The sequence below is a fragment of the Mastigoproctus giganteus genome, chromosome 1 (assembly GCF_048544385.1).
Source record: "Mastigoproctus giganteus isolate SK-2022 chromosome 1, ASM4854438v1, whole genome shotgun sequence".
NCBI classification, from domain to species: domain Eukaryota; kingdom Metazoa; phylum Arthropoda; class Arachnida; order Uropygi; family Thelyphonidae; genus Mastigoproctus; species Mastigoproctus giganteus.
In genome coordinates, this window is record NC_143575.1 from 128,018,674 (window position 1) to 128,044,076 (window position 25,403).

Genomic DNA, 25,403 nt, shown 5'->3' on the forward strand with positions numbered 1-25,403 from the left:
CTAACAATGATTGTACTTTTCTTTAAGTGTGTATGTTAAAATCATTTCTCAAAATTAAAATTTAAGTGCCTTGATCAGACTCTCAATGTGAGTGGTCAAAGAGGATTTCACTTATATTGAAAAATGAAAGATATACCTTATGTACTGAATCCTATTTTTGTAAATGACATTTTCAATATTTCTGCTCCATAAAGCTAATTACAAGAATGAAAAACATCTGCTCTTAAAAAAGTATAAATTATATTGATATTGTGTCTGCTATGCTAATTTCAAAAAAATTTTTTTTTGAATTTTGCTAATATTCATATATAGTAAAGTAAGTAAAGTGCAGCCATTATCAACCCACTGCAGGGTGGAAGTCTCCTCAACAATTCATGCTGAGGGAAATGGACCATTATCTGCCACGCTGGTCCAGTGCGGGTTGGCAGATCGACCATATTCAGCAGTCAGGGGCTTGAACCCCGGTCTACTCAAAGAGCGTGTGCTACTGCACTCCCGCTCCTGCCCACTCGGCTACGGAGGCCGTATATTCATATATAGTAATTATTAAATATATTTACTAAAGAATGTAAAATTCTTACCATTGCATATTTATTAGTTGCCTTTTTCATTGAAAGCATTTCCCCGTAATCTTTATCAGCTCTGAAAAACAGAGTTGAAGTCTCAAAACACTAAATACACTTTCCAAAGAAAAAATAAGTAAGCACCTTCCCTGCATAATTTCAAATTTATTTTACTGCAATTTACCAGAAATAAGAGAATAAATATGTGAAGGGTTTGGTGTACTGAATCTATTTTTTTTTGGAGTATAATAGATTTAAAAATTATGCAAAAATAAGTAGTTAATTATTTTTACTACTTTTTATTAGAGTACACAAATAACTTGAACCATATGCAATTTAAAAACTATACTATACGTGATTTTAAAATACACAGGTGACCTCACTCAGAATACTGCAGGATAAGAAGTAAAGAATTGCCTTGTAATGATTTAATAAATAAATAAATTTTCTGTTTATACTCCAAGACGACCAAACGGTCAGAGGATTTCACAAGATAGACAGAATACAAGAAACAACACAGTATTCAGCAGTCACGGGCTTGAACCCCAGTCACTCAAGGCACGTGTACTTATGCACCTGCGCGCCTACTAGGCTACAGCGGCCTTTTAGTATTAGCAGAGGTAAATGATGCAAAGCAGCAAGTTCACACAGCATCAGCCTAAAAACTACCTGCATCATTTGTCCATCTTTTTAATGATTTGTCTAATCCTTCCTTAATTTATTTAAACTACATACTTCTGCAATATTTTGGATTTTAGCATTAGTAGAAGCATATGATGCAAGAAAGCAAGCTTATATATAGCATCAGCCAAAAAATAAAAAAAAACACCTTTCCCATTTCACCCATCTATTAACTCCAAATGTTTGTCAAGTTCTAATGTGAATGTATTTAAGCTGTCAACTTCTATGACAGATGGAAGTTTGTTCCAGCAATCAACCACCTGCTGGGTAAAGGCAAATTTCTGGACATCTATTCAACAACTGTCTTTCCACAGTTTGAATTTATGCCCCCTCGGTTGCCACTTCTCAGCCCATCTGCTCAACTTTTCTAGATCCTGTTGCATACCATCATTAGTGTCATTAACAACCCTAACAACCTTCATATAGTCTGAAAACTTGGATATTAAGCCTGATATACCTTCATCAATATCATTGAAAAATACAGAAAACAATAATGGGCCCAACAAGAAGCCCTGAAGGACACCAATAACATTAATCTACGAAAAATCAGTGTCCATTGATTAGCACTCTCTGCCTTCTCCCACTCAACCATCCCTTTATCCCCAGCAGCAACTTGCCCTTAATGCCATATTGCTCCACCTTGTACAGTAGTTTTCCATGTGCAACAGTATCAAAAGCTTTACTGAAATCCGAGTATATGATATCAAAATTATTTTTGCATCTAGTTCATTTGTGACCTCATCGTAATATCAAATCAAATTGGTAAGATAAACCCATGGTGTGTTTGAATTAAATTAAAACTACTCTACATTAGCATAGGCACATGATGCAAGAAAGCAAACTAATTTAGTATCAGTCAAAAAAAAAAAAAAAAAACCCTTCTAATTTCACCCATCCACTCACTCCAGATGTTTGTCTAGTTCTCCCGTGAATCTATTTAAGCTATGAACTTCTACAATGGCAGATGGAAGTTTTTCCAGCAAACAACCACCCGCTGGCTAAAGACAAACTTCCATACATCTATCCTACAACTGTCTCTTCTTTCAATTTGAATTTATGCCCTCTCAGGCAGATTATTCTGAGCAAGAGGAAGAATCACATCAGCACTGAGCATGCTCAAACCATTCAAGGCTTTATACACCTCAATCAGATCACCTCACAGGTGCCTAGTCTCCAGACACTGTAATTTGCAAAACTAAGCCTTTCTTCGTAAGAGTAACCCTTTGTTCCATTCACTAATCTTGTTGCCCTTCTCTGTACTCGTTCCAACAGCTCTATATCCTTCTTAAAATGAGGCCTCCAGACCTGTATACAGTATTCAAGGTGTGGCCTGACCATTGCCTTATACAAGGGAATAATCACCTCCTTATCCCTGCTAGAAAAATTCCTGTATATCATTGACAAGACACCATGAGCTACTCTTGCAGCTCGTCTGCACTGATCAGAGAACTTTATATCTGCCTGCACAATTACCCCAGGTCCTTTTCACTCTCTACCACTGTCAGAGTAGTACCACACAGTGGATATGTTACTCTGGGGTTACTGCTTCCCATATGCAGTACTTTACATTTGTCAATGTTAAACTTGAGTTGCCACCTCTCAGCCCATCTGCTCAAGTTTTCTTGATTCTGTGGCAGCAGCATACTGTCATTAACAACCCTGCTGATCTTCATATCTTCTGCAAACTTGGACATTAAACCTGATATACCATCATCAATATCATTAATGAATACAGAAAACAACAATGGACGCAACACTGAACCCTGGGGGACTCCACTAATAACATTAGTCCACAAAGAGCAGTGTCCATTGATTACCACTGTCTTTTCCCACTCAACAATCCTTTTATCCATAGCAGCAATTTGCCTCCAATGCCACACTGCTCCAATTTATGCAGTAGTCTTCTATGTGCAATAGTAACAAAAGCCTTTCTAAGATCCAAATATATGATATCATCATCATCAGCCATTTTCAATCCACTGCAGGATGAAGGCCTCTCCAGCATTCCACTTTTCAATCCACTGCAGGATGAAGGCCTCTCCAGCACTGGCCATCCATTTACTACTCAAAAACTCATGAATTTCATCTATCCATCTCCGCCTTTGTCTTCCAGGTTTTCTTCTAGCTCCCCTTGGGTACCATTCTGTTATTTTCTTAGTCCATCTGGCATCATGTCTTCGAGCTATGTGTCCTGCCCAAGACCATTTTAATTCTTTAGTTTTGATAAGAATGTCCTTTACTTGAGTTTGCTGCCTAATCCATGTGTTTCTCTTCTTATCTAACAGTCTGATTCCCAATATAATTCGTTCCATTCTTCGCTGTGTAGTTCTTAGCTTCTCTTCCATTCTTTTGGTGAGTGCCCAAGTTTCACTTCCATAAGTCATGGTGGGGAGTATACATTGATTCATTATTTTACGTTTCAGACAAACTGGGATATTGCTCTTCAGTATGTGACTATATTTCCTGAATGCTATCCATCCAAAATTTATTCTTCTCTTGACTTCCAGCCATTTATCATTATTACAGCTAATAACTTGTCCCAGATAAGTATATGACTCCACCTTTTCAATTACTGCTCCTTCAATCATTATTTCCCTTTCCGTGGCATACTTGTTCATCATTACTTTTGTTTTAGCCATATTCATCTTTAGTCCAAAATCCTTACTAACTGTGCATAACTGATTAAGATTTTCCTCTAATTCTTTGGGATCGTGGTTTATGACCACAATGTCATCTGCAAATCGTAAATGGTTTAGGTACTCTCCATTCACATTGACTCCTTTCTGCGACAAGTCTAATCTTCTGAAAGCTTCCTCAAGGGCAGCAGTAAACAGCTTCGGAGATATGTCTCCTTGTCGAACTCCTTTCTCGATTTTAAATTTCCTACTGTCTTTGTCTAGTCTAATAAAGGATGTAGCACTCTCATATATTTTCTTCAAAATCATAATATATGGAGTATCTATGCCTTGTCTTTCCAGTGCCCGAAACATTGCCTTATGCTGTATGGAGTCAAATGCCTTTTCATAATCCACAAATGCCAGGCATAATGGTGTTTTAAATTCATTTGCTTTCTCCATTAGCTGTGATATTACGTGAAGGTGATCCATAGTTGAGAATCCTGTCCTAAAGCCAGCTTGCTCTTTCGGTTGATTCTCATCAAGTATTCTTTCTAATCTGTTAGTAATGACCCTTGTGAACAACTTGTAGATATGGGATAACAAGCTAATTGGTCTATAATTTCCAATTTCTGATTTATCTCCTTTCTTATGCAGCAAAACTATGATTGCATTATTCCACTGCTTAGGCGTCACACCTTTTCTAATGCACTTTGTGAAGAGCCTTGCCAGTTTTTGTGTTATGTCTCTTCCTCCCAATTTTAACAACTCTACAGTAACTTCATCTTCCCCCGGGGCATTCCGATTCTTCATTTTCTTCAATGCATGTTCTACCTCATCAGGAAGAATATTGGGTATGTCGTATGTGTTGCTACTTTGCAATCCATCTTCCCCACTGCTGGTATCATTCCCTCGCTCCTTGTATAATTCTCTATAGTAGTCTTCTGCTATTTGAATTATGCCTTCTCTGCTGTTTATAAGTACACCATCGCTATTCTTCAGTTTCAGTATCATTTGTCTTTCTGTATTACTGCTCATGGCTGCCGATTTAAATCCTTTGTTTTCCCTTAATGCTTGTTCTACTTTTCTCGTGTTAAATCTTATGTCCTCTCTGAGTCTCTTTCTAATGGCTTTGCATAACTCAGTATACTCAATTTTCTCCCTGTCAGTGTTTTTCTTGCTCTTCATTTGTCGTCTTTGGTTCGTCATGACAAGTGTTTCTTGACTAATTTTTTCTTCTTTGGATTTCTGTTTCCCTATAGGTTTCTTGGGCTTTATCACTTTCAGAAAGTTGTAATATTCCTCGTCGATATCTTGGTCCTGAGCAGTCTGCAGAAGCTCAAACTTGTTCTTAAGTTCCAGCACATACTGTTTTTTCTCCTCCTCTGTTATTTCAAAGACCTTTGTATTATTTACTCGAGTCAGTTTTTTTCTTTCCTTTCCTACATCTATATCAAGTGTACATCTTACCATTCTGTGATCACTTCCAACATTTACCTTATTCAGGACGGTAACATCATTCACAATATATCTTCTGTTAGTGAGGATGAAGTCGATTTCATTAGTTGTTAATCCATTTGGACTCTTCCATGTCCACTTTCTGTTCACCCTTTTCTTGAAAAAAGTGTTCATTACTGACATTCCTTGAGATTCTGCAAATTCCACAAGTCTTTCACCTCTTTTATTTCTTTCACCAATTCCAAAATTTCCTATAGTTCCTCTTTCTGCGCTGTTTTGCCTTTTTCCAACCTTAGCATTGAAGTTCCCCATAATAATAGTGTAGTGGGTTTTCTGCTCATCTAGAAGACTCAATTTCAGTGTACATTTCTTCAACCTCTTCATCATCATGGCTCGATGTTGGTGCATAAATCATTATAATCTTTAGCTTGTACCTCTTAGAAATCTTGAGTATTAGTCTTGACACCCTTGGTGATGTACTTTTGAATTCCAAAATGTTGTTTTTAAAATCTTTATGGACCAGAAACCCAACTCCACCTTCACTCCTTTCACTGTTTCCATTGGTGTACAGCAGATTTCCACATGATAAACTTATAAGTGATTCATTTCTTCTTCTTGTTTCAGCCAAACCGATGATATTCCAATTCACATTTTCTAATTCCTTTTCCAGCCCTAATATCCTGTCTTCACCGATGAGTGATCGTACGTTATAACAGGCCAAGTTCAATTTCCGTGCATGGCAGCCTGGTCGTACCCAGAGATTCTTAGCACCCTCTGCTTCCACTCTGATCCTCTCGCTGCCGTAAGAGGGAGAGTGAAAGCTGCTGGGGACTGAGGGCCATTTGTATTGTTGTGCTATCATTGCTGGAGGGTTTGGTCTTTTCCTCTTCACGTTGACCAGGCGTCTTGAAGAGAACCACTCTACACATTCGTTGCCACCTAAGTGACGTAACAGGGCTTACCATCGAGAAGGTGTGCATGAGTGGATTTTAGGGAGGCAGGCCAACTGGACTTCTCCTAAATCTTCTGTAAGAGAGAGATATTGGATCCATCAGTGTTTTAGGCTGAGTGTCTGATAACACACAGGATACCTGTTCCCCTCTAAGCCCCTCGTATATATTTCATATATATGATATATGAAAACTATTCTTTGCATCCAGTTCCTTTGTGACTACATCATAGTATCCAATCAAGTTGGACAGACAAGACTTTCCCTTAACAAATCCATGCTGTATCCGAGCTATAAATGAAATCTTGTCTAGATGATCCTGTAATGCATCTTTAACCAGTGCCTCCATTAATTTCCCTGGAACAGAAGTTAAACTAACAGGTGTGTAATTACCTGTCTCCCTTTGATCCTCCTTTGTGGATTGGGGTCCCATTTGCACATCTGCAGTCCATGGGTACCTCCTCTGAGTCCAAGGAAGCTCTCATAATTATGTCTAAGGGTTTGCTTACTTCCTTTGCTGCCTCCTTTAATATGACTGGATAGATTCCATCCACCCAGGTGACTTTATGTTTATCTTCAACAATTTCTCCTCCACTTTACTCTCAGTTATTACAAGATTATTATAGCTTACTGCCCGAGTTTAATACACCTCTGGCATTCCCTTCCCAAATAACTCCTCATGTGTGAATGTAAATGCAAAATATTCATTTAGTTTATTAGCTACCTGAGCAGGATCATCAACAGTTGAACCATCGATATCAAGTGGATCAATCTGATTCATCCCCTTCCTTCTAGAGTTTAGATAAGTAAAGAACGCTGTGCTGTTTTTCTTTGCATCCTTTGATTTCTCGTAATCAAAGATTTCCTTACAAAGATTTCTCGTAATCTGCCTTTGCCTGGCTAACCTCCTTTGTGACTTGGTTACAGACCAGTTTATATCTATCATATGCTTCTGTGTCACCTGTTAATTTATATATCCCATGCACTTTTCTTGTCTGCCACATGTCTAATTAGTTCATCTGACATCCATTTAGGCCTAAATCTTAAACAATATTTCTTAGTTGGTATGAAAAGTCTAGTAACTTCCAAGATTAATTCTTTGAATGCTTCCCATTTTGAATTTGATGTTGGTAACATCATCAATTGGTCCCACCGTATAGAATTTAAACACTGTCTCAGACCACCTAAGTCGCCTTTATGAAAGTAAAAACCCTCCCCCTTTACTCTTCATGGTAGTTACCGCTTTGAGTAAGTTCCACTTCAGCACACTGTGATCATTGACACCTAGTGATTCCTTTATCTTAACGCATGAAGAACCACTACTGACAATCAGATCAAGAGTATTACTCCCTCTAGTTGCCTCCCAAACATGCTACTGTAGAAAACCACCCAATAAATCCACAAGACTTTCTAGTGTGTGAGTGGCCAACCCACAAATTCCAGTCAATCTCTGGGAAATTAAAATGCCCCATTATAAGACACACTGATTTACTGGCCCACTATTTCTCTGCACAATTGCTCATTATACTCATCAGATTCATTAGGCTTATAACACACACCTACTCTCATTTTTCCTTTCCCAGTGCTTATGTCACACCAAACAGACTCAACATTGCATTATCTACCAACGTCAAATGGATGCACTTCCTTATATTTTATGTGTTTCTTAACTAACAGCATAACCCTTCTGTTATGCTGTTAGTTAAGTCCTGTCCTATCTATCCTTCCTGTACACATTGTACTCCCCAAATTCCAATTCTGCACTGCTTATGTCTGCGTGACACCATGTCTCTGATATCCCAACAATATCTACCTTTGATGTCTTGACTAGCACTTCAAGTTCATCAAATTTATTAACTATACGTCTAGCATTGGTGTACATGCAAGTATACATGCACCTGTTTCTACTCTTAGTTACCCTAACACAGCCCATGTATTTACTTTTTCCACTATGACTCCAGCAATCCTGGAAATCCCCATTGCCTTGCTTTCCAGGCTGCTGCTGAGTTCAATAGAAGCAGTGCAAGAATCACTTTCACCTCTGCCAAAGGCTACTGTTAATCTATTAGTCCGTGTATCCCCCAAGCTAGCAGTTTTCCGACCCACCTAACTCTGCCTCGATAGCATCAGCAAATATCCTTGCACCCTTTCTATTTAAGTGTATCCCATCCCTATAGAAGCATTTTCTGTGTATTACAAACATAGACAAGTAACATAACACATTTGTTAAGTGTTCTGTATGTAGATGCAATTTTCAGTTTAAATTAATGGGAAACAAGGTATAATCAGAAATTTGCAAACAAGTAAACAGAAGAACACCACAAAGTGCATAAAAAGAAGTGTAATAAGCGTTGCAGCACTTCATAGTGAAGAAAATAAGGTCATTATGCGCTGAATTATTATCGTCATTTATCATGTCATTATTCATCATATTTCTCTGACTTGTGCGATTCATTCAATAAAATTATTCAGAAATGTTTCCAAAGAGTGAATTAGCAAAAAACGATGTGGAAGAACAAAAACAAGCATTGGTGGTAAAACTAGAAAAGAAGAGGTAGTTATGGTATCATAAATATGCCATTTCCGAATGCCACAGATGGCAGTAATTAGGAAAGGCTATGTTAACCTTTCCTGATAAATGAATAAAGGAAATGAATGCAAATTCAAAGAAGCTTACTCTTGACCTAGTCCTCAGTACATTGGAAGATAACTTTAGAAGGTAAAATAAATGGGCATCTTCTGAGGAACCTGAAAGGGAGGGGAGGTCTGTATGTCTTCCTATGAAGGTGGATGAAAGTGGGCATTTCTTACCTTTTCTTTTGATTTGTCAGACAGAGGTTGCCACTGTTTTTCCAGGCTTGTAAACATTTACCCAGAAATAGTTAACATGTACATGCATGCTTTAACTTTTTTTTAAATTTTTTATTTTAATGGTATTAAGCATTAATTGAAACCTTTTTTGCTCTGTATTTCCTTTTATTATTATTTTCTAGAGAAAAGTAAATGCCACAAGTCCTTTTCAGAGTTACCAAATTGGAAAGTACACAAGTGATTACTAATGAGAGTGCCACCAGCTCACTTTTTTTTTTTTTTGTTGTTGTTGTTAGTTGTTGGCACATCGGCTTCTGTGGCCATAATGCACCTCCCAAAGTTTTTGCATTTTACTGTGATTCAAGCCCAAGGTGGGATTCAAATCCATGACCTTTGGGTTGCCAGGCAGGCACTTTACTCACCTGGCTAGCCCAGTCGGCAGCTGACATTCAAATCCAGTTCATAATACAAAATAAGTTTTGAAGTTCATAATACAAAATAAGTTTTGAAGTTCATAATACAAAATAAGTTTTGAAAGAAGCTTTTCAATGAACTCCCTAAGGAAAAGAATTTCTGAATCTCAAAGGCAGATTATGAGAAATCTCTTAAGGAAAGGAAAACAGCAAAATCTTCAAAGCTTATATAAACAGTGGAAGGAAGGGATTGAATAACATAGGGCCACTAGGGAGGTGATGTCTACGGGTTAACTGTTATTGACCCTGCTCAGGCTGTGGACAAATTGAATAGATATTTTGCATCTATATTCACACACAAGGAATTCTTTAGGGAAAGGGATCCCAGCAGCTTATCAAACTCTAACAAGGAGCTAAATAATTCTGTAAATGAAAGGAAAGCGGATGGGAGGAGTTGAGGATGGAGATAAAAAAAGGCATCTAGGGTGAATGGAATCTATCCAATTATATTAAGGGCAGCAGCAGCAAAGGAAGAAAGCAAACCTTTAGTCATAATTATCAGAGCATCCTTGGATTCAGAGGAGGTTTCTATGGACTGGAGATGTGTGAATGTATCCATTCATAAAGGGGGATCAACAGATGATGTAAGTAATTACAGACCTGTTAGCTTAATCTCAGTTCCAGGGAAAATAAGGGAATCACTGGTTAAAGAACTAAGGCAGGGCCATCTGGCAGGGGCATTCCTAGAGTATGTAGTGCACATGTGGCAACTGAAATTTGGTGCCCCCTTTAAAATTTTCTTCATATCAGTATGCAGTTTCAGGTGCCCCTTGAACATTGGCACCTGGGACAGTGCACCCTCAGGACTGCCTGCCTCTGCCATCTGGACAGGCATGCAATTATACTGCAATCACAGCACAGATTTATTAAGGGGAAGTCTTGTTTGACCAATCTGAGAGGTTACTATGAGGCAGTGACCAAGGAACTGATGCAAAAAATAATTCTGACATCATATACTTGGATTTCAGGAATGTTTTTGACACTGTTGCACAGGAAAGACTGCTGTACAAACTGGAACAATGCAGCATTAAAGACAAGTTACTGCTACTGATAAAGGAATGGTTAAGTGGAAGAAGAGAGAGCAGTTATCAATAGCACTGCTCTTTGTAGACTAATAGTGTAGTTATTAGTGGAGTTCTCCAAGGTTCAGTGCTAGGTCCATTGTTGTTTTCATTATTTATCAATAATACTGATGAAGGTATATCAGGCTTAAAGTTTAAGTTTGCAGATGATACAAAGGTTGGTAAGGTGGTTAACGACAGTCATCAGGGTGAGCTACTGCAACAAGTTCTAGGGAAATTGAGTCAATGGGCTGACAAATGGCAGTTAAAATTTAACACTCACAAATGCAAGGTACTACATATTGGTAGCAGTAACCCATATGTAGTACCTTGCATATTTGGCTGATGATATATAAGCACACTTTCTTGCATCATTTGCCATACTACTACTACTAAATTCAAGTTAAGGAAAGATGGTTGAAGGATAGACATGTGGAGGTTTGTCCTCAGCCAGTGGGTGGCCAATTGTTGGAATAGGCTTCCATATGATATTGTGGATGTGGAGGGGTTGATAAATTCAAGGAAAAACTAGACAAATTCTAGGAGGGTACAGATGGGTGAACTCTAGGTTTTTGATGTGAAAACATCTTTGGTGGAACACCTACAAAATTTTTCAGACTGAATTAAAACCAATTAGTAATGAAAATGTGAGACAGAAATGACAAAAATGATGTCATCCTAAACTCAGTCACTAAAGCTCTTTCATGCCTACAGGTACACGTGCTATTTTTTTTTTTGGCTGATGGTATCTTGATTCTGTCTTGCATCATTTGCCATTAATACTATTACAGAGAAGCTTCCTCCATCCTCTAAGAGCAATGCTCACTGATAATTACTGTCTTCTTCCACTTAACCACCCTAACCTAACATAATCTAACCAGTACTGGTTGGGCAATGTTGAGACCCTGGTTCTAGGGGTCAAGTGATAACTCACTCATCTGACCTTTACAGTATTTGTATTGCATCTCAAAAGCTATAAACTGGGGGGGGGGGGAACCCTGGTGCTGCTTGACTTGTAACACTTGACTTGTAACATGGGAGAAGACACACCAACCAATAAAACTTACTAAAGCTATTGTAATAGATGCATAAGGGAAGTATAAATTAAAATAAAAAAAGAGAAAAGCTACAAGGGGTCCAAATATCCTTGACCTGGTCCTCAGTACGGATCCAAATATTATCAAGCTTATAACAGTGCAGAAACCATTAGGTGATAGCAACCAAAATGTTATAAAATGGATAGTATCTATGGAAATATCGGTGATCCAACACAGATAGGAGGGTTTCAATTTCGAATGGGGAGGGCAGAACCTATTCCACACGCTTGACCAATATGTAGAACAGGCTGAACCAACACTAACACTTTCCACAATTCTATCACCACCTCAAGATCATGTTGAACCAATCGCCTCCATTTCATATAGTATAATTAACCAACATGCTATGACCACCACCCATTGATGTGAGCAAGCCAGCACTAAGGAATGTGATGTTTCCTGTAAAACTATATTTTGATTTGTTTTACAGTAAAGAAAACATAATAGGTGGTCAAGATCACTCACTCTTCCTATTCCTCACACATTCCACAGTGTGAAAATGGAATGTGTAGGCCTGGTGAATGATTTTGAACTTCCCACTGTTTTTCTCCTTACTATAACTTTTTTTATGTATTCTCTGTTAATAGTTTAAAATGCACTAGACTTAATCAGCCAATAACTAGACTAACACCATCAATGCCTATTTGCATGATTTTAAGTGATGCCCATCTTAAGTATTGGATTCTGAGATCTGAACCCTTATGCAAGTCAGGAGCTAAGTGTATGCAGTAGTGCTGTGACCCTACGTGCCACTAGTAGGTAGCACACAGGGTCACTGGGCAAAATAAAATCTGTCACCCTGAATGTTGAATACTGATAAAGATTAACCAATCAGAAAGCAATGTCAAAAATTTTTTGCCATCCTCCTGAACCGCTCATAGGCGATGCCTACTTTGCCTATCCACTTGCAGTGCTCTGCATGTATTTATTATTCTACTTCAATTTATGTAGAAAACTTTGCCATAACATCACAGGTGATTCTGACCTCATGGCTTATTCAAATGTTACAAAACAATACATAATGAATGGATAACATAAACAGCACATAAACAGGTCATCAAGAGAAGATGCAACAGTTTTGAATGCCTATATTTCTATGATGTACTGGGCTGTCATTGGCAAGTTGGTGTCATTAAACATGTAAGACAGAATTTTTCAGTGGTAAATGAAGCACCCCAACAAGAAAATTCTCTAAGCTAGGAAATTTTGTAACACTACTAAGCAGCACGTTTTTTGTGTGGAAACTACCACTTCTTAATCCCTTAATAAAACTTCAGGTTTGTTAAAAACTGCTAGTTTCCACACAACAAATGCTGTTTTTTGTGTGGAAACACCCCTTTTTTCTTTTTTTTTTGTCAAAGTTAGCCAGGGATTGTGATTGTTGCATCTGAATAGTTTGGCAAGACTTAGAACTGTTTCCTTACAAAATGCAGATGCAACAACTACAATCCCTGACTAACTTTGACAAAAAGGACGATTTGTCTTTTGCGATTAATTTCATCAATATCTGGAAAGCAATGCAACAGTTAGTTGCCACAAATAATTCACTGTTGGAACAAACTTCCAACACCTTAGCAGATACATTAATAAGCAGAATATGCATGAATGAGGCAATAAGAACTTCCAAAAAGACATGGAGATGCCTTTGTATCCTGAAAGTTTCTTAATGTGGTGTGTAATTTCATCACCAGAATCAGTGAATCCTCTTAGATGACAAAGTTAATATAGAATACAACCCAAAACACCTTCAAGGCCACTTTATTCTAACTCACCAAGGCACGGGAGGGAACATAGAACTATTTTTTCAACAAGATGGTCAAAGCTGACATATGGTGAAATCAGTTCATTTCCCAAAGAAACATTTTAATGACAGAGTCATCTATAATAAATATCTGGACATATAGGACTGGATGATCTTGGCCTGAGTTTATTTTTGGGAGGAGGTGTCCTAGAAGACAATGTACAGAAATAATCCATATACAGTAAACCCCTGCTATTCGCGGGGGTTACGTTCCTGAGAAATGACGCGAATACCGAAAACGTGAATACTGAGTTATGGCTCCCATAGTAATAAACGGGTTCCGTTCCAAAGTATGAAATATATAAGAAAAACTAGTCTAAAATTTTGTCTATGTATGTATTATATGTATCTTCATAATATAACTATGTACATAGACAGTACATAGTGAAATGCAAGCATATGGCATCGAAATGAAAATAAGAAACAATTTAATATTAAATGTAATATTTATTAGAAATTTCAAACAAATCTTTCAATTCAGCACCTTTGTTAGCAAAAAAACTTATCCTGCCAGTGCTATTACCAGTTTCGCTAAAGTGTTGATAAAGGAGTTTTGCCTTTTCACGAATGATGAGTGAACTTAAGGGAATTTTATTTTGAGTTCGGTCTTCTATCCACAGATTTAAAGCCTTTTCCATTTTTTCTAATTTAACATCGAGTTACAGAGCAAATTTTTGAAGCAATTAGCGCGTTTTCACAGACACTACGGCGGATTTTTCTTCCGATTTTTTGATTGATCGTACCGTTGACTCATTGATTTTATAATGTTTTGCCACTGAGGAGACACTTTCACCATTAGAAATTTTGTCTAATAACTCAATTTTATTCGCTCATGTCATCACCTTCTTTGATCTTTTCACATTTCCCTTGTTATTCGTAGAAATATTTTTCTACGGGTTAGAAAGAACTTGTCCACAATAAAGTCACTTTCTTCCGTTAACACACTCGAAAAAGTGTTTTACACTGCAAAACGGTAAATTTATCACTTTTGTAAGCATATCAATTTATAAATTGATAAATTTATTCAATTTATAAGCATGTAAATTAAAAGCAAACGACGAAACCTTCCATGACAAGCGCATAACACATACTGAACAAGGAATAACGAAAAACATCCACACCGGGATTTTGTCACCCCTCTCCCCCCACCCACTGAGCGCTGTTTTGACTGGGAAAGATAATTTTAGCCACACCCACGTTTTTTTTTATGGCGGAAAATGTTCACGGCGCTTTAAAATTCACATTTTTTTAGGTTTCATTTTATATTAAATCAGCAACCGCGAATACGCGAAACCGCGAATAGTGGGGGTTTACTGTACTGTTAAAGAATTGAAAGTTGAAATTACAGTTGCTGTGGAGAGCCTCTCTCAAGAAATACCAGCTGCAGTTACTGTAACTTTCACTCAACATGTGTGAGAGGTCTTGGATTTACAAAGATTACATATTAAATGTGTCTTTTCCTGAAAAATGAACTCCCGTCTTGTGTTTAACATGTTTGCTTCCACCCATATTTGAAAGAGCACTCTTTCAAATATGGGTGGAAAAAATTCAATATGTTGTAATTTTCAGAAAATTGAGAAATAATAACATTCTAAAAATTTGTAAATAATTGTCAAGTAAAAGTATGGAATTCATAGCTAAAAGTGAACACTGCTTCTGGACTGAGGTGTAAATTTTATCAAAAGATTATTCCATATACATTAACTTCAACACAAGCAAAAAGCAAGCAAATAAATATGAATACCAAGATATAAACAAAAACAAAGCATTGCTGCAAATAGCCCAGAGTTCAATCAATGTGCCGAGACAATCAAGCAGTTAATTTCATATGCCTTGACATTTACGCCACTTGTATATGGACCACTTTAAAATGGCCATCTATGTGTTATAGCACAATACTTGTTTGCTTTTTGAAAACTTATATGCACATCACTTATAGTACCATTTGATTCATATATGCAATAACCATGTTAATAACACCAAACTCACCAATAGCATAACAATACATCAAAAAACTAGGCTTTCAAAACTGTTGTCTTTTCTTGGTGACCCCCCCCACACACACACACACACACGCACGCACCTTGGCTTAAGTTCTCTAGAAATGACTTCCAAAAATTCTTTGATGTTTTCTGGGGAGCCTGCCATACTGCCCTTCACAGCTCGATGTGCATAGGTTGGGAAACCACACAACTGTGCCAATTTGCGTCTGGATGCAAGCAACTCTATTAACAATTTATTCTGATGTTCATCTGGAAAGAGATATATTCTGTATGCTGCTTGTCTCACCTATCAAAAAACAAAACAAAACAAAAAAAAAGTGAAATTAATAAATATTAATTTCACTAATATCATTAATTTAACAATATATTATTAAATTAATAATCTTTTTATTTCTGTAATTTAGTGTTTGTTATCCATTATATGGGGCTTAGAGGGGAACAGGTATTCTGTGATCAGACAGTCTAAATCATTGATGGATCCAATATCTTTATATTTTAGAAGATTTAGGAGAAGTCTGGTTGGCCTGCCTCACTAAAATCTACTCATGCACACCTACTCATTGGTAAACCCTGTTACGTCACTTTGATGGCAATGAACATGTAGAGTGGTTCTCTTCAAGATGCCTGGTCAGCGCAAAGAGGAAAAGACCAAACCCTCCAGCACTTTATTAAATATGACAACGCAACGAAACAAATGGCCCTCAGTTTCCAGCAGCTTTCACTCTCCCTCTCATGGCAGCAAGAGGATCACAGTGGAAGCAGAGGTTGCAAAGCATCTCTGGGTACAGAGAGGCTGCCATGCACAGAAACTGAACTTGGCCTGTTACAACGTAAGATCGCTCATCAGCGAAGAGAGGATATTAGAGATGGAAAAGGAATTAGAAAATGTGAATTGGAATATCATTGGCTTGGCTGAAACAAGAAGAAATGAATCACAAGTTTATCAAGTGGAAATCTGCTATACACCAATGGAAACAGTGAAGACTGAAGATGGAGTTGACTTTCAGGTTCATAAAGATATTAAAAATAACATTTTGGAATTCAAAAGTACATCACCAAGGGGGGGGGGGGAATCAAGACGTCTAGGATTTCTAAGAGGTACAAAGTAAAGGTTATAAATGATATATTCACCAACATCAAGCCATGGTAATGAAGAGGTTGAAGAACTGTACACCGAAATTGAGAGACTTATAGATGAACAGAAAACTTACTACACCATCATTATGACAAACTTTAATGCTAAGGTTGGAAAGAGACAAAACAGCACAGAAATGGAAACTATAGAAAATTTTGGAAATGGTGGAAGAAATGAAAGAGGTGAAAGATTTGCAGAATCTCAAGGAATGTCGGTAATGAACACTTTTTTCAAGAAAAGGGTGAAAAGAAATTGTACATGGAAGAGCCCAAATGCATTAACAAATAATGAAATTAACTTCAACCTCACTAACAGAAGATATATTTGTGAATGATGTTACTGTCCTGAACAATGTAAATGTCGGAAGTTATCACAGAATGGTAAGATGCACACTTCATATAGATGTGTGAAAAACAAGGAAAAAAACCAACTCGAGTAAATAATACGAAGATCATTGAGATAACAAAGAGGAGAAAAAGCAGTATGTACTGGAATTTAGGAACAAGTTTGAGCATCTGCAGACCTTTCAGGACCAACATATTGATGAGGAATACAATAACTTTCTATAAAACCCAAGAAACCTATAGGTAAAAAGAAATCCAAAGAAAAAATTAGTCAAGAAACTTGCCATGATAAGCCGAAGATGTCATGCACAGTAATACAGAAAGACAAATGATACTGAATCAGAAGAATAGTGATGGTGTACTTATAAATATCACAGAAGGCATAGTTCAAACAGCATAAGACTACTATAAAGTATTATATAAGGAGCAAGAGAATGATGCCAGCAGTGGGGAAGATGGATCACAAATTAGCAACGCATATGACATACCCTTCCTGATGAGGTAGAACATGCATTGAAGACAATGAACCAAAAAGCCCCAGGTAAAGACGAAGTTACTGCAGATTTTTTAAAATTAGGAGGAAGGGGCATGACACAAGAACTGACAAGCCACTTCACAAAATGCATTAGGAAAGGCATGGTGCCTAAAGACTGGAATAATGCAATCATAATTTTGCTGAATATGAAAGGAAATAATTCAGAAACCGGAAATTATAGACCAATTAGATTGCTGTCCGATGTCTACAAGTTGTTCACTTGTAGATCATTAGATCTGTTAGTAATAACCCGGGTCTTACTAACAGATTAGGAAAGCTTTTGATACTAAGAATTTAGGAAAGCTTTTGATGCTGTTGCACATGGAAGACTACTGTGCAAGTTGGAGCAGTATGGCATTAAGGGCAAGCTGCTGCAATGGACACTGCTCTTCATGGACTAATGTTATTAGTGGTGTTCCCCCAGGGGTCTGTGTTGGGTCCATCGTTGTTTTCTGTATTTGTCAATGATACTGATGAAGGTATATCAGGCTTAATGTCGAAGGATGCAGATGATATGAAGGTTGGTAACAGTTGTTAATGACAGTAAGGATGGTACACTACTGCAACACGATCTGAAAAAGTTGAGCAGATGGGCTGAGAGGTAACAACGGAAGTTTAACATTGACAAATGCAAAGTGCTACCTATGGGTAGCAGATCCACAAAGTAACATACCAACTGTGTGGTACTACAATCAGGGTAGTGGAGAATTAAAAAGACTTAGGGGTAATTGTGCAGTCAGATATGAAGTTTGCTGAGCAGTGCAAACAGGCTGCAAGAGTAGTTCATGGGGTCTTGTCAATGATATATAGGAATTTTGCTAGCAGGGATAAGGAGGTTGTAATCCCCTAGAACAGCATGTCCCAAACTGTGTTCTGCGGAACACTAGTGTTGCATGAGATGTGAAAATTTTTCTGGGAAAAATCGTAATTAATAATTAAAAAAATAAAATAAATAAATTTTGTATATGTATAATGTAACGTACGCCACTTTTGTATCATTATAATATTTAACATAATTTTTTTCCAGTTATTAATATACAGGCATAGACTAATAATCAAATAGACTGCGGAACACTTTTTTTTGCAGGCTTTGCATAGAGAAGTATGTATAGAGGTAATAACACCTACAAAAAAGTAGCAATGTGGTTTGTTTGTTTGTTATTTGGAGCGTTAGCAACTAAGGCCATATTGCTCCTGGGATAGGCGGTGGTCATTCCCTGACCTTTCCGCATCCTCCGTATTTGGTGGTGACGGGCTCGAACACTGGTCTAATCAAGAAGCGTGTGATACGCACTGCTGCTCCTGCCCACCTGGCTACGGAGGCGCCAGCAATGGGGTGATCTAGTATGCCATTCGTATGCGATTTAGCCTGGAGTACATGGGCTGAAGGAGACAACAAAGCAAACCGATATCATAACTAAACTCACTTCTTTGTATATATATTTGTTGATAATTATTAGTATTTCGAAATATTATTAAAATATGTGACCATGGATTTATGGTTGAAAAAAGCAACTTTAAAACGAGAAGCAAAGTATTTATAGTAGCTCAACTGTGGTCGATGAAAGCAAACACAATATTGTCACACTTCAAAGTGAGGATGAACAATCGCAGCCTTTTGTTCCCAAAAAATCCAAATATAGACTGCTGTATTAATTATTCAAAAAAAAAAAGCAATAAAATAAAACAAAAAAAATAAGCAAATTCTATATTACATAATAAAATAAACTCAATACTACAACAGTGCTCACCAACTCATTGTCTGAATCAGCAGAAAGGCTACTGACCAACACACTTTCTCCTTCTCCTGTAAAGCTGGAAACAAAAATAAACATATCTAACCAACTATTTAAAAAAATTACAGCAAAAGTCTATAACTACATATAAATTTTATAATATTTCCATAAAAAACAGTTTTAATAATGTAAGCAGCTTCAGAGGTCACAATTTGGTTCATGAACATTAATGGTTTCTCATGTCAACAAAATGGGTTGTTCACAATGCATCATCTAAGACACTTGGATTGAACAATAGGAGTGCAATACTACCTTTTTCACTATCACTTAACACAGTACTGCATCAAAAAAAAAAATACTAAAAGCGGCTCTGGCCAGAAACTCTCTTACAGATAGAAATCATTTTATTATATGAGAGAAAATTGCAAGTAGATTACTTCGAAATCCAATGTTCATCAGAAAACTTGGCTGCAGAAAATTTTGTTATAGAGAAATTCATTATTGAGATATTCGACTGTGTGTGTGTGTGTGTGTGTGTGTGAGGAAAAAGCATTACATTCTCTACATCTGCTTTCAAATTTCTTGTTAAACAATTTTGTTGACATCATAAATACTAGTTTGTCGCATCTGATCATGACTAATTAGATAATTTGTCATCTAGTTTGATGAGCTGCCTGTATTATCATCAAAATAAATGTGAGTAAGTAACTGTATGTAGGTAGCACATTAAAACAAACATGTTTCACTGGTTAGTTACTTTCAGAGCTTGCTGGTTTATCAATTAGTGTAGTTCTAGTGTGCAGAATACATATAATCACTGTGATTGCTATTGTTTATATTATGTCTGTATAAGTGTGTGTGTACGCGCACGTACCATGGCAACTAAAACATATGGCCTATTTTAAAGATAACTCTAAGGGCTGTGACTTCATTGTTTTACAATCATTGTATCTTGTAGCTTGGATAGGAAAAACTTGCAACAATGGATCTTAATGATTCAAAAGGACTAGTGCAAATAGTCTAGTTCATTCCTAGTTAGCTTGCATTTCATCACTGAGTGCTCTTTCAAGGCACAGTATTTGAGGACAGGTGCTTCAGGTTGTGCATTTCATCACCAATTGGTCTTTTAAGTCGGTATAGTCGATGAGTCCATTGGAAATGTCAAAGTCTACCTAAGCATATTTCAACACTTATGAAGATGAAGACGAAGTGATGAAGATGAAGACGAGATGAAGTGATGAAGACGTACTTGCAAGAGATTTTTTTTATGAAAACCCCAAACACGAGAGGTATTAGAACCTATAGGACTTAGTACCATGCTTGGGTTGGAGGTTGAAAGAAGATATTTATTGACATTATATATGAACTTCTGTAGACTAATTTCCAGGAAATACATATGAAGGAAGGTTGTTGGTTTGTTCCAAAAAACAGCAGTTGAATGAATAAACGAGCAAGATAAAAAGATGGTTCTGTGAGTTTGAAGTTAGACAGTAAATGGATGTTGGCTGCATGTGTTCGGACTGTTTTGAAAGAGACAGAGAGTGGGAATTACAGAAGCCAATTCAGAAGAACAGTGCCCATGGAAGTATCTGTAAATAAGGCATGCAACAGAGACAGAGAGTGGAGAGACTCTGTTAGATATGAGTCATTAATTAACCTAACTGTCCTCTTCTGAATGGAATCTAGAAGACAGAGGTTTTAGCATTAGCATTAGCAGAGGCATTTGATGCAAGAAAGCAAGCTTATGCAGCATCAGCCAAAAAAAAAAGTAACATAAATAAATAAAAATAACCACTTCCACTTCACCCCTCTGTTCGTTCGAAATACCTGTCCAGCTGAGCCTTAAACTTATTTAGGCTATCAACTTCCACGACAAGGGATGGAAGTCTGTTCCACCCACCAACCACCCGCTGGCTAAAGGCAAATTTCCGCACATCTATCCTACATCTGTCTTTCCTCAATTTGAATTTATGCCCTCTCAGGTGATTTTTCTGAGCTAGAGGAAGAATCCCATCAGCATTGAGCATGCTCAAACCATTCAAGACTTTGTTTTGGGGGCAATGCCCCAGATGTGGAAACAATATTCCATGGTAGGGCCAATTTGTGATTTGTACAGATTAAACAACTGTTCGGAAGAGAAGTAACACCAAGAGCAAAAGAGAAAATCAAGTTTTTTAGATTCAGAGGAAGTATTATTTGCAATGTGCTTGTGCCAAGAGAGATTAGAAGTCAGGGTAATCCCCAAAAGAGATATCATCTTGACTAGAAATCGGAGTGTCACCAAAGTTAAGCATAGGACCAGAAGAATCTTTTTTGCGCGATATAAGACAGGACTGAGTTTCAGAAGGATTGAAATCAACTACGTTGTCTTTGCCCCACGGGAGAATCACCTGGAGATTGGTATTTAAGGAATTGGTAGTGGGGATGAATTGGTAGGAAGGGGATGAATCTGATTGGTCCACTTGATATTGATGGTTTGACTGTTGATGATCCTGCTCAGATAGCAAACAAACTGAATGACAATTTTGCATCTATATTCACACATGAGGAGTTAAGATTTGAAAATGCCACAAGGTTACCAAATTGTAAAGGGTGCTTAATGATTTTATAATAACTGAGAACAAAGTGGAGGAGAAATTGTTGAAGTTAAACATAAGAAAAGCACCTGGGGTGGATGGGATCTATCCAGTTATATTAAAGGAGGCAGCAAAGGAAGTAATCAAACCCTTAGCCATAATTATGAGAGCATCCTTGGACTCAGGGGCGGTCCCTATGGACTGGAGATGTGCAAATGTGTCCCCAATTCACAAAGGGGGATCAAAGGGTGACACGAGTAATTACAGACCAGTTAGTTTAACTTCTGTTCTGGGTAAAATAATGGAGTCACTCGTTAAAGACGCATTGCAGGATCATCTAGACAAGACTGCAGCAATAATTCAGACACAGCATGGGTTTGTTAAGGGAAAGTCTTGTCTGACAACTTTGATTGGTTATTATGATTTGGTTACAAAGGAACTGGATGCAAAAAATTATTTTGATATCATATACTTGGATTTCAGGAAAGCTTTTGACACTGTTGCGCATGGAAGACTACTGTACAAATTGGAGCAGAATGGTATTAAGGGTAAGTTGCTTCAATGGATAAAAGGATGGTTAAGTGGGAGAAGACAGAGGGTGGCAATCAATGGGTGCTGCTCTTTGTGGACTAATGTTATTAGTGGAGTCCCACAGGGTTCGGTGTTGGGTCCAATGTTGTTTTGTATATTTATGAATGATATTGATGAAGGTATATCAGGCTTAGTATTGAAGTTTGCAGATGATACAAAGGTTGGTAGAATTGTCAATGACAGTAATGGCAGTGTGTTACTGCAACAGGATCTAAAAATTTTTGGCAGATGGGCTGAGAAGTGGTAACTGAAGTTTAACATTGTAAAATGCAAAGTACTGTATATGGGTAGAAGTAACCCCAGAGAAATGTACCAACTGTGTGGTGCTACACTTAAGGAGGCAGAAAATGAAAGACCTGGGAGTAATTGTGCAGTCAGATATGAAGTTTTCTGAGCAATGCAGACAGGCTGCCAGGGCAGGTCATGGGGTGTTGTTAATGATATACAGGAATTTTGTTAGCAGGGAAAAGGAGATGATTGTCCCTCTGTATAAGGCAATGGTCAGGCCATGCCTTGAGTACTGTGAGCAGGTCTGGAGGCCTCATTTTAGGAAGGATGTAGATTTGCTTGAGCGTGTACAGAGAGTCTGATATGTAGTGAGACTAGTGAGTCTGATATGTAGATTCTTGATGGATGAAGGGTCACTGTTAATAATCATAGAGAGTTGATTCCTCCAATTGCCTCTGTGATACACTGGCATAGAAAACATTCATCCAGGAAATCTCGTCACTGTGTGAGTGAGCAACCCACATGGTCAAGCCAATACCTGGGAAGAAAGCCACTCATTAGCGTTAGTAAAGCCATATGATGCAAGAATGCAAGATTATGCAGCTTCAGTTAAAAAAAAAAAAAAAAAAAAAAAAAAAAAACACTTCTCCCCTTTCACCCATCCATTTTATTGCAAAGTTTGTCCACTTCTTCCTTAAATTTATTTAGGTTATCAACTTACACGACAGACGGAAGTTTGTTCCACAATTAATTACCTGCAGACTAAATGCAAATTTTGCACATTTATTTCACAAATGTCTTTCCTCAATTTGAATTTGACCCCTCAGGTTTGTAAGCTGAGTATGAGGAAGAATCCCATCAGCACTGACCTGCTGAAACCATTCAAAGCTTTATACACCTCAATCAGATCACCTCACAGGTGCCTAGTCTCCAAACACTGCATTTGTAAAACTTAAGCCTTCCTTGGTAAGAGCACCCCTCTGTTCCCTCACCAATCTTGTTACCCTTCTCTGTACTTGTTCTAGAACTCTAGATTGTTCCTAAAATGAGGCCTCCAGACCTGTATGCAGTACTCAAGGTGTGGCCTGATCCTTGAATTATACAAAAGGATAATCAACTCCTTATCCCTGCTAGAAAAATTCTTGTATATCATTGACAAAACCCCATAATCTTTCCTGGAAGCCTGTCTGCACTACTCAGAAAATTTCATATCTGACTGCACAATTACCCCCAGGTCTTTTTCATTCTCCACTACTCTGAGTGCAGTACTGCACAGTTTGTACATTACTCTGGGGTTACTGCTATCCATATGCAGTGTGTGTGTGTGTGTGTGTGTGTGTGTGTGTGTGTGTGTGTGTGTGTGTGTGTGTGTGTTTATTGGCGCATTAGCTGCTATGGCTATAGTGCGACTATTCGTAGGAATATTAAAAAATAATCCAGTTTAAATTAGTTTCAGTTCTGAAGCCTATTTATAAAAGATGATACACTCCAATTTGTTTTAAAAAGCAGAAAAGCTCGTTAACATTTGTGTCCTCTCCAATGATATGATGTAAATCAATGGTTCTCGACGATTAGCCAGATTTTGAAGTATTGCAGCTCGATGTTGTTGATACTGTGGACAATCAGAATATGTTTGACTGTTAAATATTCTAAGCAGTGTGGACACTGAGGAGGATCATCGCCCATTAGTAGATGGAGGTGAGTCAGATGGGTGTGTCCTGTTCTCATTCATGTGAGTACCACTTCTTCCCATCCATATGTAGTACTTTGCATGTAAAGCACTGCATATAATGGATGTAAAGATCTCTTTACATTCTTTGCCAAAGATTTCTCGTAATATGCTTTTGCTTGCCTAACCTCCTTTGTGACTTGATTATACACTAGTTTGTATCTATCATAGCCTTTTCTGTATCACTTGATAATTTATATGCATCCCATGCATTTCTCTTCTCTGTCATGAGTTGCATTAGCTCATCTGATATCCATTTAGGCCTAAACCTTGAATAGTATTTCTTAGTTGGTATGAAAAGCCTATTAGCTTCCAAGATTAATTCCTTGTTGCATGTTTAGGTAGTTATATCTTTAAGGAAATGCCACATCAGTACACTGTGATCTATGCCACCTAGTGGTTCCTTTATCCGCAGATTCATAATGCATGAATAATCACTGCTGATAATCAGATCAAGAATATTACTCCCTCTGATTGCCTCTCGAACATGCTGCTGTAGAAAACAATCATCTAATATATCCACAAAAGTCTTGCTGGTGTGCAAGTGACCAATCCACAAGTTCCAGTCAATATCTGGGAAGTTAAAATCTCCCATTATAAGACTTTTCGATTTACTGGGCTACTATTTCGCTGTACATCTGTTCGTTGTACTCGAGTCATTAGGCCTATAATACACTCCTACTTTATAAAGCATTCTGATTTACTGGTCCTCTATATTTCTGTGCAGCCATTCCTTATACTCATTAGGCCAGTAACACACTCCTATTATCATTTTTGCTTTCCCAGTGCTTATGTCACACAAAACTGACTCAACATTGCACAGTCACCCATGTCAAATGGATGTACTGCCTTAGATTTTATGTGCTTCTTAACCCCTATCTTTTCCTTTCTGTATTATACATTTTTACACATTGTACTCAACATTTTCAAATTCTGCCTGATATTGGCATGACATTGCCAATATCCCTAAAATGTCCACATTTTATTACTAACCAGTTCTTCAAAGTCATCAACTAT

At 37.5% G+C, this 25,403-nt stretch overlaps 1 protein-coding gene across 3 annotated transcripts in view; it reads right to left on the reverse strand.

Annotated features, from left to right (window-relative positions):
- Positions 1-25,403, reverse strand: part of LOC150091130 (mitochondrial intermediate peptidase) — a 323,378-nt gene that overhangs the window by 226,516 nt on the left and 71,459 nt on the right. For all 3 annotated transcript variants that reach the window (XM_090382168.1, XM_090382159.1, XM_090382176.1), the window contains exons 6-8: positions 19,278-19,341; positions 15,593-15,798; positions 582-642 (exon numbers count right to left, since the gene is read on the reverse strand). In XM_090382168.1, coding sequence (XP_090238294.1) covers positions 582-642; positions 15,593-15,798; positions 19,278-19,341 — 331 coding nt within the window. The remainder of the gene's footprint in view (positions 1-581; positions 643-15,592; positions 15,799-19,277; positions 19,342-25,403) is intronic.